This window comes from Megalops cyprinoides, chromosome 8 (genome assembly GCF_013368585.1).
Source record: "Megalops cyprinoides isolate fMegCyp1 chromosome 8, fMegCyp1.pri, whole genome shotgun sequence".
In the NCBI taxonomy this organism is placed as follows: domain Eukaryota; kingdom Metazoa; phylum Chordata; class Actinopteri; order Elopiformes; family Megalopidae; genus Megalops; species Megalops cyprinoides.
This window is the reverse complement of record NC_050590.1, coordinates 1,334,321-1,350,891: the sequence shown is the minus strand read 5'-3', so window position 1 is coordinate 1,350,891 and position 16,571 is coordinate 1,334,321. Positions and strand designations below refer to the sequence as shown.

General features: G+C 47.0%; 1 protein-coding gene across 2 annotated transcripts in view; it reads right to left on the bottom strand.

Moving 5' to 3' along the window:
* Positions 1-16,571, bottom strand: part of LOC118782468 (cytosolic carboxypeptidase 4-like) — a 137,162-nt gene that overhangs the window by 61,283 nt on the left and 59,308 nt on the right. For both annotated transcript variants that reach the window (XM_036535839.1, XM_036535840.1), the window contains 2 exons: positions 15,987-16,140; positions 6,438-6,618 (listed from right to left, as the gene is read on the bottom strand). In XM_036535839.1, the coding sequence (XP_036391732.1) occupies positions 6,438-6,618; positions 15,987-16,140 (335 nt within the window). The remainder of the gene's footprint in view (positions 1-6,437; positions 6,619-15,986; positions 16,141-16,571) is intronic.

The following is a 16,571-nucleotide window of genomic DNA, read 5'->3' as shown; positions in this document are numbered from 1 at the left end:
TGTGTGTGTGTGTGTACCAGTGTGTGTGTGTATCTGTGTGTGTGTGTAAGTGTATGGGTGTGTGTACGTGTGTGTGTGTGTGTGTGTGTGTGTGTGTGTGTGTGTGTGTGTGTGTGTATCTGTGTGTGTGTGTGTGTGTGTGTGTGTGTGTGTGTGTGTGTGTGTGTGGTGTGTGTGTGCGTGAGTCCATGTGTATCTGTAAAGTCAGCCTTTCCTCCTGTCAGTGAGACACCGTGAGGCTCATCCTCGACTGAAGACCTGCACATCAGAGGAGCTGGGTTATTTAAATCCCTTCCAGCACGGCAGCAGCCGACAGGACTATCAAAGCCAGCTCAACCCTCAAAGAACAGCAGCACCTCACTAACGCAGCTCTCTCTCACACGCACAACTCTCCCGCACCCTTATCACAAGGGCGTGTCCACTAACACGCATGGCACAAAGGCAACAGTGGCTGGGGTTACCTCTCCTGAGGAATGGGTGTGTCTGTGCAATAGCCAATTGGCCAATCAGGACAACTTATCTTTGCAAGAGCCTTTGCCACAGGGCACATCAACACACATGTCACCCTGCAGAGTGAGAGCAACTATGAAAATAATTAACAACCTGGCCAATGTTTAGTAAAAGAGCTCTCTCCATGCAAGGACACAAGGTATAGCTTTTAAAAAATAACTTATCATTTATATTCAGAACAAATCTAAAACAAATCTAGAAAGCAAGTAAAAAAAATAATACAGAGTACATCCTCCCACCCCCACCCCAACCCCCCATCTTTGATAAACTCTTTGCTGATAACAGCTAATTATATACAGTCACTGGAATAGAATCTTGCTTATTGTCAAGAATCTGCTTATAAGAGTCATTTCAAGCTCTCTCACAACATGTAATATGAAACCCAAATACCAAGCAATGATGCATAACGGCATAATGGTGTTATGTGGAATAAAACTCATTATTTGCGAACAATACAATTTGCTCTGTGCAATGCGATTAAGATTAAAGTACTACGTTAACATTATTTCAAGCATAACAAATTTTCCAGTTCCAATTTTTTTGTTACATCATGCATTTTGTTCCCAGTTAATCATGGGTATGAGTATATATGGCAGGGACCGTCTCTGCACACAGGAAGTGATATTCTCCAAACGCCACCCTCTGCTGTGCCATCACAATGCCAGACTCTGGGATATAAAGGCCAGACCCTGACATTAAACAGAGAGAGCCCCACGACACCCCACCTCACTCCGCTAAGACCTCAGTGCTGAGGCTCGGCCTTCTTGTGGCATTGGGAGGATGTACTGGGATACTGGAACACAAAAAAAGAAACAAACACACATTCCTGTTCAATAAAGACATTATCCACTCCGACAGACTGCACCACCTGTTTGCAGCTTCTCAGCCCTTCTCTCCTGACTGCTGGGGTTGAATTTTAAACACTTGCCTGTTCCTTGTTGTTCCCACCTGGCCCTGTTAGGGAGGCGAGCCGTGGCTAACGGGTTCACCTCTCAGGTGCGGCACCGGCTCTCGTTTCGTCATTATGGCAGATGAAGCAGGATAAGCTGCTAAGGGGAGGGGGGAGACGGCCTGTCACCGTGACGACAGCCTCCTGGGCGTCACAAACGAGCCGTGCGGAGGGACAGACTCCCAGCGGACCGTCTGCACTTCAGTGGAGAGCCTTCAGTCAATCTCAACTGCCAAGTCAAACAACTTAAAACTTCTCCCACAGCTCTCAAGAATATTAATAGGATTTTGATTTCATTTGTGGGAGCACACAAGAGGCAGTTAATTTCAATTTGGATTGAGGAGGTGTTTGACAGCAGTTTCTTAGCTGAGCGAAATCTGAGCCAAGTACCCATTAAGTTGTCCCTCCAGAAAGCACCCATCTATTCACCCAAACAGATAATCTAACAGCAAAACTGGTCAATCTGAACAGCAAGCAGGTAATTACCAATGTAGTTACATAGTAATCATTTTATTAACTAATGCATCTTTCTGTCTTTATACATCTTACTACAAGATTTGTAATGGATACAAGTTTGGCATTTGTGTTTTTTTTTCATAAACTGAGATTAAGCAGTGGATCAGCTTTCAAGGTCCTCATCTTGAGTGCAGGCTGAGCCCTACCACCCGGGTTTGAATGCTTCTGTTTCAGTGCCCACAGCCACAAAATAAACTGGCTTCATTCTGTCAGGGATGGGGGGGGGGGTAGGTTGACCAGGAGTTCCTTATTTCACCTCTCTCAGGCATCCTGTGAGCTTCTAGTCACTTGTGAGTTGCTCAGATGATGGAGTAGTGACGGTCCTCCAATGAGCAGCACTTTGCTGTGGTGCATGGTGGAAATTGTAGTGTGAAAAAACAGCTGTGTGTGAGAGTTGCTTCTGCATGACTGCAAAGCCTATCGCTGTGAGATAAGTATTACTGCCAATTCCAAAATCAGGGTACCATTAAGAGGAAACACCCGAGTCTATCCTGAACCCCCAAACTCTACTGCTTCCTAACTCACTGCACAACTTTCAACCAAACCCAGGCCCTAAACCCAACCCCAACATCACCTGTAGTCTTTTATGTGATCAGACAAGGCATGACCACATGTGCCACTGTATACACATAATTCCTATTTTTTCCAGAGATGTAAATACATTCCAAAATCATCGCCCTCAGTACAAAATTACAAGATGGCATGTTGCAGTGAGGGAGGCCGCCCACTAGAGGCGCTATACCAAGATATCAATGCCCCGCCTTTCAATATGCAACACAGGGGGTTATAAGAAGGCATGTGAAGTTACAGACACTTAAGTGACTGGTCATTCTTCATTACGGCAATTATAACATTGAATAATTGGTGCACTCACAGTGCATTATCAGCAGGGGCTTTGCAGGCGAATCGATCAAGTCAATATGTCAGAGATGAAAGGAAATTTAAAGAAAGGCTCCTGGTTGCCATGATGCTCTTTGACAGTGGCACAGACGGGCTGCTGGAGAACCACCTCAAGCGGAAACAGGTGACCTGTAGTGACCTCTTCTGCTGCTCGGCCCCGCCCAGTGAACCCGCAGTCATCACCACTTCCCTCTCCTCATCAGCTGGGCTGGAGAGGCCTTGTCGGAGATGCCATCCCCAGCCGTCTCTCCACCTTTGGTCAAACTCCATTTCCTTTGCTCTGGCTCCCCGGTCAGGACTGTGACCTGGCAGCTCTGATTGGTTTTTTTCTCGATTTCGCCAAGCAATTATCACCAGACTGCTCCCGTGACCCGCCACGAGCACAGACACTCGAACACAAAGCCTCAGTGGAAGAAAAAGCTTCTGTCCCGTCCTTCTCTGGCCATTTGTTGGTAAGACACTAGCTACAAGATCCAATCAGATTTTATAAAGGTAATGTGTGGTAAATAATATTAGGATTAAAACAAAAATCTTCAGATTTATTAAAATGTATTTTTTTTTAAATCCATATCATATACCATTTTAGACAACCCACTGCAAAACAGAAATGTCCAGAGCACTGTGCGCACCAAAAGTCTACAGATTTATTAAAACGTATTCATCAAAACTAAAATCCATATCATATGATATATCATTTTAGACATCCCACTACAAAAGAGAAATATCCATGCATTGTGCACACCAAGTCTATGAAATCTTCTATTCCCAGAAGCGTATGCATCTAAACACAGAGAAGACTCATCTGAAATCTCAGCGTGTCTTTCAAATTTCAAACGCACATTCTCTCAGCCGAATGACACTGAACTCCAAAATAAAACTGCTACAAGCAAATGTGACCTTTTCCGATATCAAACCATGATCTCAATTCATCAGGTCAGACCCACTTAAGGAGCATTTCCATATAAATGAACCTGGATGTTTACAGCAATTCTGTGGACACCTGTACTCTGAACTCCACAGTCAGAGCACAGTACGTATGTACAAGAAGGTTAAGTGGATTCAAACACATCACTACGCACCTTGCATGAACCTAGAAGTGCCTTTTCTAACACTATAACAGCTAAGGCTGACAATTTAAAAAATGAATTTAATAATAAAATAATGAAACTATTGAATTTGATGATGTTTAAAACGTAGATCACTCTACTGCGTTAGGCGGTAAGTTCCCGTCCATGCTAAGTCTGTATTTAACACCCAGTGTGGTGTAGAAAAGCAGCAAATGAATAACAGCCCTCAGTGGGGAATGGAACCAGCAATCTCCCGAGTCCTGCTCCTTACTGCTGTGCTACAAGGCCGTCTGAATAACAGATTATCGCTTCGTTTAAACAGCAACACGGTTGACGCGATGACGGCAGTTTCGTAGGACACAGCCTCAGGCTCCCATCGATAGTTTTGTTTTGAAATAAAGAGCCTGTCAGTGCAGGACCCCAGCCCATTCTCTGCATCTCCCTCTACAATCAGCAATTACAAGCCCTGCTGTCTGTCAAGGTCTTTGTTTTGAATAATCACGTGTGGCTGCTGACATTTCCCTATTCTATTCACTTGATCTCTCATTTTCTATGAGTTACAAAATGCTGACATAAACTGTGCCAGTCAACGAAATCCATTTTTTCTGAGTTTCAGTGATGTTCAATCCATCAGGCGGTGCGCTAGATGAGAGGAAGCAACCTGAGGTTACAAGGTTGAACAAAAAGAGGAGGAGAGGAGATGTAGGGAGGGGAGAGTGAGGAGGAGGAGAGGTACAGAGGGAGGAGTAGGTGGAGGAGGAGGAATATAGAGGTACAGAGGGAGGAGGTGGTGGAGGAGGAGAGGTACAGAGGGAGGAGGTGGTGGAGGAGGAGAGATATAGAGGTACAGAGGGAGGAGGTGGTGGTGGAGGAGAGGTACAGAGATACAGAGACACAGAGGGAGGAGGTGGTGGAGGAGGAGAGGTACAGAGATACAGAGGGAGGAGGTGGTGGAGGAGAGGTACAGAGATACAGAGGGAGGAGGTGGTGGAGGAGAGGTACAGAGATACAGAGGAAGGAGGTGGAGGAGAGGTACAGAGGTACAGAGGGAGGAGGTGGTGGAGGAGGAGAGGTACAAGAGATACAGAGGGAGGAGGTGGAGGAGGAGAGGTACAGAGATACAGAGGAAGGAGGTGGTGGAGGAGAGGTACAGAGATACAGAGGAAGGAGGTGGAGGAGAGGTACAGAGGTACAGAGGGAGGAGGTGGTGGTGGAGGAGAGGTACAGAGATACAGAGACACAGAGGGAGGAGGTGGTGGAGGAGGAGAGGTACAGAGGTACAGAGGGAGGAGGTGGTGGAGGAGGAGAGGTACAAGAGATACAGAGGGAGGAGGTGGAGGAGAGGTAGAGAGGGAGAAGGTGAGAGAGGTAGAGAGGTACAGATGGAGGGGGTGGAGGAGAGGTACAGAGGGAGGAGGTGAGAGAGGTAGAGAGGTACAGATGGAGGGGGTGGTGATGCCGTGACCTGTTGATGCACACAGCCCTCTGAGCAGAGCCGTTGTGCCCCTGTGGGCGGCAGACTGCACCCGCCGGCTCCGGTCCCCCCGGCCACGGCGGGAGCAGTGGAGAAGAAGAAATCGGCTTTGCTCGGCATGGATCCCGGCAACACGCTCCCATTGACATGAGCATCTCCCTCCGCTCCAAACAGCACACGCTGTAATACACTTATTGAATCTGAAAGGATCATTTTCCTCCGCTCCAGCTCCCAGGACGCTGGGATCGCAGTAATGAAAAAGTCTGCAGTGCTGAGTCGGAGCGACAAACTCCCCCACCCCCCCCCCACCCCTACACACCCCCCTTCCCCTCCCCGTTCCCACACCCCCACATCTCCCACATCCCCATGCCCTCCCTCCCACCCCTCCCCGCTCCCACACCCCAACACCCCCACAGCTCAGCCAGGAAATCAGATCAGCGACGGGCACAGCACAGTGAAGTAGGCTATCGATCATCTTTTACCCAGAACAGACTGTCAATAGCATTAGGCACAGAACTGCGGAAATCGGAGAACTGCCACTCACATGTAAATGCTCTCAACAGCGGCAAGCTCAATACTATCTGCCAAAACATCATCTCCATTCTCAAACCACTCTCCTGATAACTTAAAAAAAAGAGTTAGGTGAAAAAGAGCTGTGAGCTGACTAAGGTGACCTCTTCAGAGATGCTGGGGACAGGACCATGACCGGAGCTTAAGTAAGAGGCCTTTCTGCACACTCAGAACAAGGGCAAGGCCGTACTTGGGTACAGGTGCGGTGCAGGTGGGGCACATAGAGGGATTTAAGATGGAAAACGATATACACAAGAAATGCTGTGCATAAAAGACTAGCAAAAAGCTGTAATTAGATCTCTGAGAAAGAAGGCACAGGATGAAAATACATAAGTACTCTGCTATTTCCTTAAGTATCTGGGATAAAGGACACAGTCTGAAAATGCCTACACTCTCTGCTATTCTCTTAACATATGAAATAAAGCCAAGCTGGGGGGGGCTCTGGACTCACGTGCCGTTGATGACCCCGTCGGGGTTCAGCATGGGGACGATCTTGAAGATGTAGGCCTCCCGCAGGCTCTCCGCCACGGGGTCACTGCTGCACAGGAAGTCCAGGGTGCCTTTCATTACCCAGCTGGCATTGCTCTCACCCGGGTGCACTCGCCCCGTCAGAACCACGCAGGGGCGCTTGCCTGGGGGGAGAGTACAGGACCCCACTCACTCAGCAGAACTGGCACTGGTACCACCTGCTCTCCAACTCACAGCACACTCAACCAACTCCTTCCCCAGATCTGGGAGTGAAAAGGAGAGCTTAAGGACACCTGAAAACTACTCAGCTGCAGAACTCCAGACTAGAGTTGACATAAGGTTAGGCAAGACTGGCAACAGTGGGGTGTAGCGGTAAGGAGAAGCAGTGTGGTGTAGCGGTAAGGAGCAGCAGTGTGGTGTAGCGGTAAGGAGCAGCAGTGTGGTGTAGCGGTAAGGAGCAGGGCAGCAGTGTGGTGTAGCGGTAAGGAGCAGCAGTGTGGTGTAGCGGTAAGGAGCAGGGCAGCAGTGTGGTGTAGCGGTAAGGAGCAGCAGTATGGTGTAACGGTAAGGAGCAGCAGTGTGGTGTAGGGGTAAGGAGCAGCAGTATGGTGTAGCGGTAAGGAGCAGCAGTGTGGTGTAGCGGTAAGGAGCAGGGCAGCAGTGTGGTGTAGCGATAAGGAGCAGCAGTGTGGTGTAGCGGTAAGGAGCAGGGCAGCAGTGTGGTGTAGCGGTAAGGAGCAGCAGTATGGTGTAACGGTAAGGAGCAGCAGTGTGGTGTAACGGTAAGGAGCAACAGTGTGATGTAGCGGTAAGGAGCAGCAGTATGGTGTAGCGGTAAGGAGCAGCAGTGTGGTGTAGCGGTAAGGAGCAGCAGTATGGTGTAACGGTAAGGAGCAACAGTGTGATGTAGCGGTAAGGAGCAGCAGTGTGGTGTAGCGATAAGGAGCAGCAGTGTGGTGTAGCGATAAGGAGCAGCATTATCAATTTTCAGTACCTATTTGTTTGGAAGATAAGAGATAAGATAAGATAAGATAAGAGAGGAAAAATTTCTTTGAATTTCATTAAAAGGAAAAACACTCCCATGAACTGCTGTGACTAAGGGTGGCCTGAGAGCAGGCTCTGAGTGAGAGGGAGAGTGGCTCGTCAGGTCCAGCCCTGCCTTTATTACAATTGATTAAACGGAAAGTTCTGGAGTGAAAAAGCAGGTGAGTCTGAGGATATGTTTCTGGAGGGAAAAATGAGGGAGATAAATATCACACCATGGTGTATTACGGGATTTCATTTCCCTCCAAGAGCTGCTGGATGGACCTGCGAAAAAAATCATCATTTATGTTCCAGTTCAAGAGGGAAAAGGTGTGTGTGAGTGTAATCATTGCAAGACCCATTTGTGAGTGTGTGTGTGTGTGTGTTATTTGCATACTTGTGGTATTGTGCATTTGTATTATTTGTGAATATTTATGTATATATGTGTGTGCGTTACTCCTGTGTATGTTATTTGTGTGTATATGTGTGTGTGTGAGTGTGTGTGTGTGTGTGTGTGTGTGTGTAGGCAGTGTGTATGTTATTTGTGTGTGTGTGGGTGTGTGTGTGTGTGTGTGTGTGTAGGCAATGTGTATGTTATTCGTGTGTGTGTATAGGCAGTGTGTATGTTATTCGTGTGCGTGTGTGTGTGTGTGTGTGTATGTGTGTGTGTGTGTGTTATTTGTGTGTGTGTGTGTGTGTTATTTGTGTGTGTACGTGTGTGTGTGTATAGGCAGAGTGTGTGTTATTTGTATGCGTGTGTAGACAGTGTGTGTGTTATTTGTATGTGTGTGTAGACAGTGTGTGTGTTATTTGTATGTATGCATGTGCTGTTACTGCTAACATCAGCACTCCGCTGTCAGAGACAATTGACTCAGTGCAGTGTCCCATTTAGGTTTATTATACTGTTCCCCTGAGCCACAGTACAGTGAAGGTTAAATTATTATGCAAAAGGGTTCATTTGAGATTATTAGGTTGTAAAAAAGGACCTCGTCTGCAAGACAGCGCCTCACAGCACCAGACCGAGCCAGAAAAGGGCTCTGAGTTTGTGTTCCACTTTTCGGATACAGTATGAGTGTTGGTTACCAGCGCTGCCATGCCAAACACATATGCAGCATTCATTAGCAGCAATAACAGCAGTGCTGGTGGGAGCAGCGTTTCTCACACACAATTGCAGAATTACAAGAACAGAATATAAATGATATCACAAGAGGGCAATTACAGCACAATCAGCGGCATAACCTACAGGACAACACAGCAAGGAGCCATGGAGCAGACAAACTTTCACACTGCCAATCCAAACACAAAGACTTCATTAAGAATCTACAACAGATACAGCGCGACACCATGTATGTCCCGAATGACGCTGCTATCTGCATTAGCATTAGCCTTATCTGCTGGTCTTACACCCTGATCCAGGGAGACCTGCATAGATTACATTGCCCAAATGACCATTAGATTAAGAACCTCAACTGAGCTGAGCCCCCCCTCCTCCCGCCCCCTGCCCCCTGCCCCCTCCCTCAGCTCCCCCAGCGGTGCATCTCCTCTCCAGCGGGACGGCCTCCTCCCCTCGGCAGCGCCAGGGAGCGTGAGCCGGGCGGGGCGCCGCCGCTGCCTGGTGACATTGCGGTGGAAACGCGGCGGTAATGAGGTGGCATTTCCCGCCACCTCTGAGGGTCTCACGCCAGCCCTAATGAGCCTGACGATAAATGTCTCTGCAGACATGTGTGTGCTCATTACGCTACACGGCAAGCTCAGGTATAACATCATATCACTCAAAGCTCTACGGTATGTATACATAAAAAAGATGATAGTTATGTGTGGTGCTTTGCAGCTGAAGTGTGACTGGCTGTTCTGTGACGACACCCTTGATCCTGCTGCCCTTCTGATGTGGAGAGCATATTTCATTCCATGACTCCTGCAAAATGCATGCCATTCCTGATAAAAGTATCTGCCAGTAATTATTATTACTGTCAATACTGCTGCTGCTGCATGGTTCTGCTAATGGCACTGATAATAATAATAACACAGGATTACGCTACACTGGCTCTCCGCCCCTGTGACAGCATACCCCCTTTCAGTCTCCTCCAGTTGCACTCCAAACACAGTAATGGCCAAAGCCGACAACAAAGCTGCCAAAACACTGAAGCTGAAAATGTCTGGCACAAAACAAATCATGTCTTAAAGTCTGCTTAGGCTTGGCGCTGACTTAGATGTTCTGTGAGTGAAGAAATAATCATCTGTGACTGAAGTGTGTATCTGTGTCTGCTCTCCACCTCGCAAGCTAGCTGTGGAAGCGGAGCCGAGTCAGACTCGTTTATCAGCTTTAATTAATTAATGCGGAGGTCACAAGAGGGCAGGGCCTATCACATTCGCTTAACTGTGACATTTCAGCTCTGTCCTTTCGGCATCAAAGCAATTTAAACACGCTAAAAAGGTTTAGAATATGCGGCCATGTCTGCCATGTCTTTTAAGAGACATTTCCTTTCCCTTCAGCTGTAATATTCATCCAAGTCTGTCAAAAGAAAGAAAAAAACCTATAAAATATTTATAAAAATATAAATAAAAATCTAATATATAATTTATTAATACATGTTTTATAGCAGATCTTTAAAGAATTTTTGTTTACTTCTCATATAAAGTTGGTATCAAACAAAATAATGATCTGGTCATTTATTTTATACAGAAATTTTATTTCAAACAGAACAGAAGCCATAGAGAGTTTTGTTGTATGTATGTTTTCACAAGAACCCTATAATTTTCGCTGTGGACAGCTAATGCAGAAAGGAGGTGGCAATCAGGCTTTTTGTGGTGGATTGATTTGTCCAAGTATGGTTAACTGGTTAACTGCACAGGGATTGTCAGAAAATTCTCTGAAAAATCTTCAGCTTTAGTTGTCATTATTGTTGTCAGTGTGACTGTGTGAAGCCATGCCCATATGTGTGTGTGTGTATATATACATGTAAAATATCTCAGTGAGCTGAACTGAAGCTTGAGTTGAAACAATCCTCTCAACATCCTCACACACTCCACACTCTCACTGTTCTGACACAAGAAGTAAAATCACAGAAAAACAGCAGCAAACATAGCAAAACATGTTCACACTTCAAAAAAAAAAACACAGCCAAAAGTTATGGCACAGCACCTGATTAAATGTCAGACGCTACAACAGAAGATGGACACAGAGCCCTGCAGCCAATCAGGAGAGCTCTCTCACTCTGCTGCCACCCTGCAGCCAATCAGGAGAGCTCTCTCACTCTGCTGCCACCCTGCAGCCAATCAGGAGAGCTCTCTCACTCTGCTGCCACCCTGCAGCCAATCAGGAGAGCTCTCTCACTCTGCTGCCACCCTCTGCTCTACCCTTCCTGTATATGCAAATGACGTCTAATTAGTACAAATCAGAGATGTCCATTTATAATTACAGATGGATTTGCCCTGCAATGCTCATGAAAATGCTCTTCTAATTTCAACTTTGTTAATTAAAATCGTTCCGCTGTAATTACGCTGGGCTCATTTCTTGGTTTGCCAATTATCAAACATAATCCCATTTAGTATGACAGTTTAGCTAAAAGCAGTCCTTGGACAGACATGTATGGCAATGTTCAGGAAGGCTTTTTTTTTCTTTCTCCTAACAGCCCAATAGGCTTTCTAAAGTGAATCCAGAGCAATAGATGCTATGCATCGCCCCTCCCTGAAAAACACATTTTTGATCCACGTGCCTCGGTATAATCACCCAGGAGGTACTGCATTAACAACACACTACAAATACGCTGTTTATACAGGCAGGGTGGAATGAACTGCAGGGTGTCAGCACTAGCACACTTTCGATACAAAGGAGAGACTTTGAAGGATCCTTGAACATGTCCATCAAATTTGTTGTTGTTCTGCATATCTCCATAAAATGTGTCCAAAATAAACCAAAAGGAGGCTAAAAGCAGTCAAATGCAGGGAACCAGGGCAATGAAAAGAAGGCTGAAGCATGCAATCTCTGCTCGACAGGGATCGGTTGCCTTGTTAACGGGCAGGACGGGGGGGCCAAGAAGTGCGTATCTACATCTCTGCTGAAAGGATAGTTTGCACAAGGAGACCCTCAACATCTAATAAAAGGCCTTTAAAAGCGGAGGAATGAGAAGGAGTGAGTACAGACTCAGGCGAAGGACACTGCAAGTTCTGCTCTTCTTACTCTTCTTACTTCTTACGTGCAGAGGTCATGCCCTCCTTCTCTGATCACTCCTTTTCTGCCTCCCTTTTTTCTCTCGCTCTCATCCCTCTGCGCAGAGGTGCACCAACGTTTATCTTCCCTCCTCCTTTCTTTCTGTTTTATTTTAAATATTATTTTTGCATTTTTGTGCTGTTATGTATGAAGATCTACCTAACACATCTACCTACTCTGGGACCACCAATAAGAAGCAGTCTATGGCTAACTTGGATATAACACATGACATAAAGAGTCACAGATATTTTTAATTGTACCCTGCCCCTGATAAATAAACTAGCAGAAACCTGAAGGCCTGCCCCCACCTGCCATAGAACCATCACTGAAAGAGAGCTCTACAGCTGTGTGAAAACCTGTGCAATGTTACATCACCAAAAGCCCTGCCACCAGCCCAGCGGTTCAGCACCCTGGACAGCGCCTGCACTGCCAGCCCTGGCTTCAGGACCCTGGACAGCGGCAATGTGGAAATTCCCCGCTCCACACACCTCCTCATGCACAATAATGTGTCCAAAATAAACCAGCGAAAGGAGGCTAAAAGCAGTCAAACGCAGGGCACCTGGGCACTGGAAAGAAAGCTCTATCTCGACAGGGATTGGTTGCCTTGTTAACGGGCAGGACGGGGGGGGGGGGGGGGGGGGGGGGGGTGTCTGTGTAGTTCTCTGCCGCCTCACCTGCAGTGTCACACTCTGTACAGTGAACAGTTGGTTGGGGGGGGGTTAAACTCAGATTCCATTCAGCTGATTTTTGAATTGTCATGTTGATTTACAGCCAACCCAAAAGGTGTATCGATGGCCAAATGTGTTTCCTCTCACTTCCCATTCCATGAGTGTTATGCTTTTTTGGATTTGCCTTGAGCAAGCGCCTTGCTGCTGAAGACAGGGTGAGGACATTAGACACAGTCAGGAGACCTGTTAGCGAAAAGCTACCTGATTGCTTTCTGCTGTTCTCACGTTGGGCTTCAGAGAGTGAAAAACCTTTTAATGAAGTCTAGGATTGACAAGTGCTGACAAGCCAAGTGGAGTGTGACCAATATGTGTCTCCCTAAGGTCATCATCAATGACCTTATGCCCATTTGCAGCTGATAAACCAAAGGCTTTGCCTTTTACAGGACCTTAATGGACATAAGCATTTTTATTAATCCTCACTCAAGCTATATGGAGTGACAGTTTATTTACTGTGTTTTGTGTACATGTACACATTTCTGTCAAAATCATATTACCAATACCTATGCATTATCCTTTGCTGCCCCTAAAAGAAATTTAAGTGAAATGATTTAAATTTGTAATAAAACATGATGAAATATTTGAATTTTTATATAAGACATATAAAAATAAATCATATTTTAGGTAATCTTATAGCTACACATCACAGTCATGAAGATATAAAATGACACAGCATTTGAGATTTGTGACAGAAAAACAGAGAGAATAGCAGAGAAAAAGATCCACAGTCTCGCATTGGCCACAGATTTCCATAACAATAGCCAGTGTCAACTACCATTGCAGTAGTGACATTGAGGAAAACCATGTCTGGCTCAGGTTAAATGATTTTTCTCCTCAGAGCCCACAACTCCTGCCTAAAAGAATCCAACTGAATCTGCAATTTGGCTGAAAGTATTCAAGATCAGCACTGAAGTCGACAGACATTTCCACAAAAATGAATGTTTTGAGTTTAGCTTTCAGAACGCAGTTGCTTGAGACTGATGTTTGAGGAAACCGGCTACAGCAGTCTAATATTTCACATCATGAATACTTGATGGGAGTGTATTTGCTCAATGGGAAATCACAACTTTATAACAGAGTGGCTTCAGATGAAAGTCCTGGTTGCTTGCAAAGCAACACACAGCAACAGCACAGATAAACAAGATTCTAATTAAACCCTGCGGGGTTTTTTGTAGCTGTGTTTTACTCTCCTCTGTTGGTTAAACTGAGATGTCATTGCAGCTGGTTTCGACAGCACATCCTCCTTCCAGGGCTTAGGCCCAGTCAGAGGCTTAGCACCAAAAGCAACCTGCAAAAGTGCAAGCAGGACGTCTCCCTGCTAACTTAAGCACAAATAAACCAGCACAAGCGGGACGTCTCCCTGCTAACTTAAGCACAAATAAACCAGCGCAATAGGGACGTCTCCCCGCTAACTTAAGCACAAATAAACCATTTGCTTAGAGCACTCTCTTATGCACAATTATGCACAACCTCTGCTGCACAATTAATCAATTAACAGCTCTCCCGTTAGACTTAATTTTCAGCAGACAGCGTCAATTTAATTATATCCCTCTATTAAACCAGGCCACAAAGAAGGAGAAAAAATAAATCCGTCGACAGCTATTCATTGGTCCTTTTGCGATGAGGTAAGAGGCACAGGAGAGTGAGGAGTGCTTCACGAGGCAGGGCTATCTCTCCCTCTGTGTTAACTGGAGTTCACTCTTTAGAAATGCTCTTTTGCAGCAATGTCCAAGATTCATTTACAGAAAAAATGTCCATGGTCTTTGAGGTCTGTGTGTTTTAGCGTGTTTTAGCTTCAATGGGGCTAATCCTCTATTTGGGGGGGGGGGGGGGGATTTGATGGCATCATTAATAACTTTAATAGGAATATCACTGTGGTGGCGTGGTTGCAACACAGTTAATGATGCTTTTAGAGAACAGCAGTACTGATTAAATTCCATGGGACGCTATGGTCGATAATGTGGCAGCAGAGGAGACCGTACTGGACTGCATGCATGCTACACAGACACTGCTGAGCAACACGGGCTTTCAGCTCAGTTCCTGCTTCAGACTGCCTGTTAGCACGTGAGCAAGCATCAATAATACTGAAGGGGGGGGGGGCGGGGGGGGGGGGGCGGTGGGGCGTAAGCCTTCATCAAATAAACTCAGCAAACAGTTGGATGTAAACATGAGATTCACAGCAACACAAAGCTTGCAGACGGCTTGCTCACTGCCTGTGCTTGGTTTTCTCTCCCACTGCAGCCTAGCCCCACCCAAATTACTTACTGTAACTTGCAGTCATTTTTATATCAATTATTTAATGGCAAAGCTATTTTTGAAAGGGGTTTGACTGACTAACAGAAAACATTGAGGAAAAAAAAAAAATTGGAGAATTAACATTGTATACATACCACGTCCACACTTTCTAATGTCTTCCATCTTACAGCCAGTGTCAGAATGTGTCATCATTCACCATAATAATGACACCCTGGCGCATGCTCAGGTGTGTTGTTTGGGCACATGAATAAAGCCTTTCCATAACGGAACGCAGGTCTGTGTTCCAATGTAGGACATCTGGTGTGTGTCAGTCTTTGGGGAGACAGAGGAGCAGCCCCCCCCCAAAATTAATCAGGGGGGTTGCGCTGTTTCAGACAGGGAACAGCTGGTGTGATCGTGCCCTGCCATGTTCCTGCAGACCAAAGACACCCGTCACATGGAGGCAGGCTGCAGATGCCCGCACAGCCAGAGCCTGTCCTCCCACACGGCGAAGCGATACAAAGCAGCACCTCAAACTTCAGGGTGGGGTGTAAAGCCCCGCAGGAGACAGGTGGGGGCGGGGTCAAGGCTCGCAGCTCAAAACAGAGAAAGCTACCTTGCTTTAAAAAGTGGTTTATCACTCTAACACTGGGCTCTGTCTCCTGGGCTGAAAATAACCACGCCCCCTCCAGCCCCATTCTCCTCCAATCGGCGGTAGAAACACTCAGAGGCTCTCTGATGGAGTCACTGCATTCGAGTGGAACGCTCAGACTGTGTGAGGTGAATGGTGTGTGGCGAGAGAAAGCAGGCCATGGCCAGCCTCTCTGTCAGCATCAGCAGTGATAGGATTGGTGGGAATGACAGGCACGGCTGCTGTAGCCTCTCAGCCAGCGAGGGCGTGGCCTGCACAGCACTCTTGCATGCCCAAGGCAGCACTGCAGAGCCGTCCACTCCTCTGCCTTTGGTGTGAGGAGGCTAGAGCTGTGTTTAGCAGGTATCAGGTGGTGACTCATGGAGCGGCAGTGAGTCTGTCACCGTGCACACGCTACACCACAATGGAGCCGCTGCAGGAGGCGTGAGAGTGAAACAGACGAGGTGCCGTCTGAGTCTCCGCTTCTTTCAGCAGCTGTTGTAACGGACATATCAACAGGTGGGAAAGGGGAGCATGTGGAGGGGAGGGGGGTGTGAGGTGGGGAGGGCAGGGCGGGGCCTGGTGGAATAAGGGGTGGGGCCTTGTGGGGCAAGAAGGCGGAGTGGGTAGGGCATGGCCAGTGTGGGTGGAGCCTGGTAGAGTAGGACAGGGCAGGGTGCGGTCTGCCGTTGTACAGGTGTTACTCACGGAGCTCGTGCAGGTGTTTCCAGCTGCGAGACGGCGGGCAGCCTGTGATGGTGACCAGGGGACAGGGGTTCCCAGCCAGCGAGTCACACAGGTCCTGCTTTCGGAAGAACACCTTTCGCGAGTCCACCCCCCCCTCCAGCACCTGCAGGTGGGTCTGAGAGACAGGGAACCCACAGCACCGTCAGCTTTCCAGCACACACTCACACACTCACAGACACATACACACACACTCATACATACACACGCACACTCACACACACACTCACAGACACACACACACACACTCATACATACACACGCACACTCACACACACACTCACAGACACACACATTCACACACTCACTGACACACACACACACTCACAGACACACACACTCACACACACTCATATATACACACACACACACACACTCACAGACACACACACACACGCACACTCACACACTCATACATACACACACACATGCACACACGCACACACACACACGCACACTCACACACTCAAACATACACACACACATGCACACACACACACACAAACACACACACACTCACAGTCACACACACACACACACACACACACA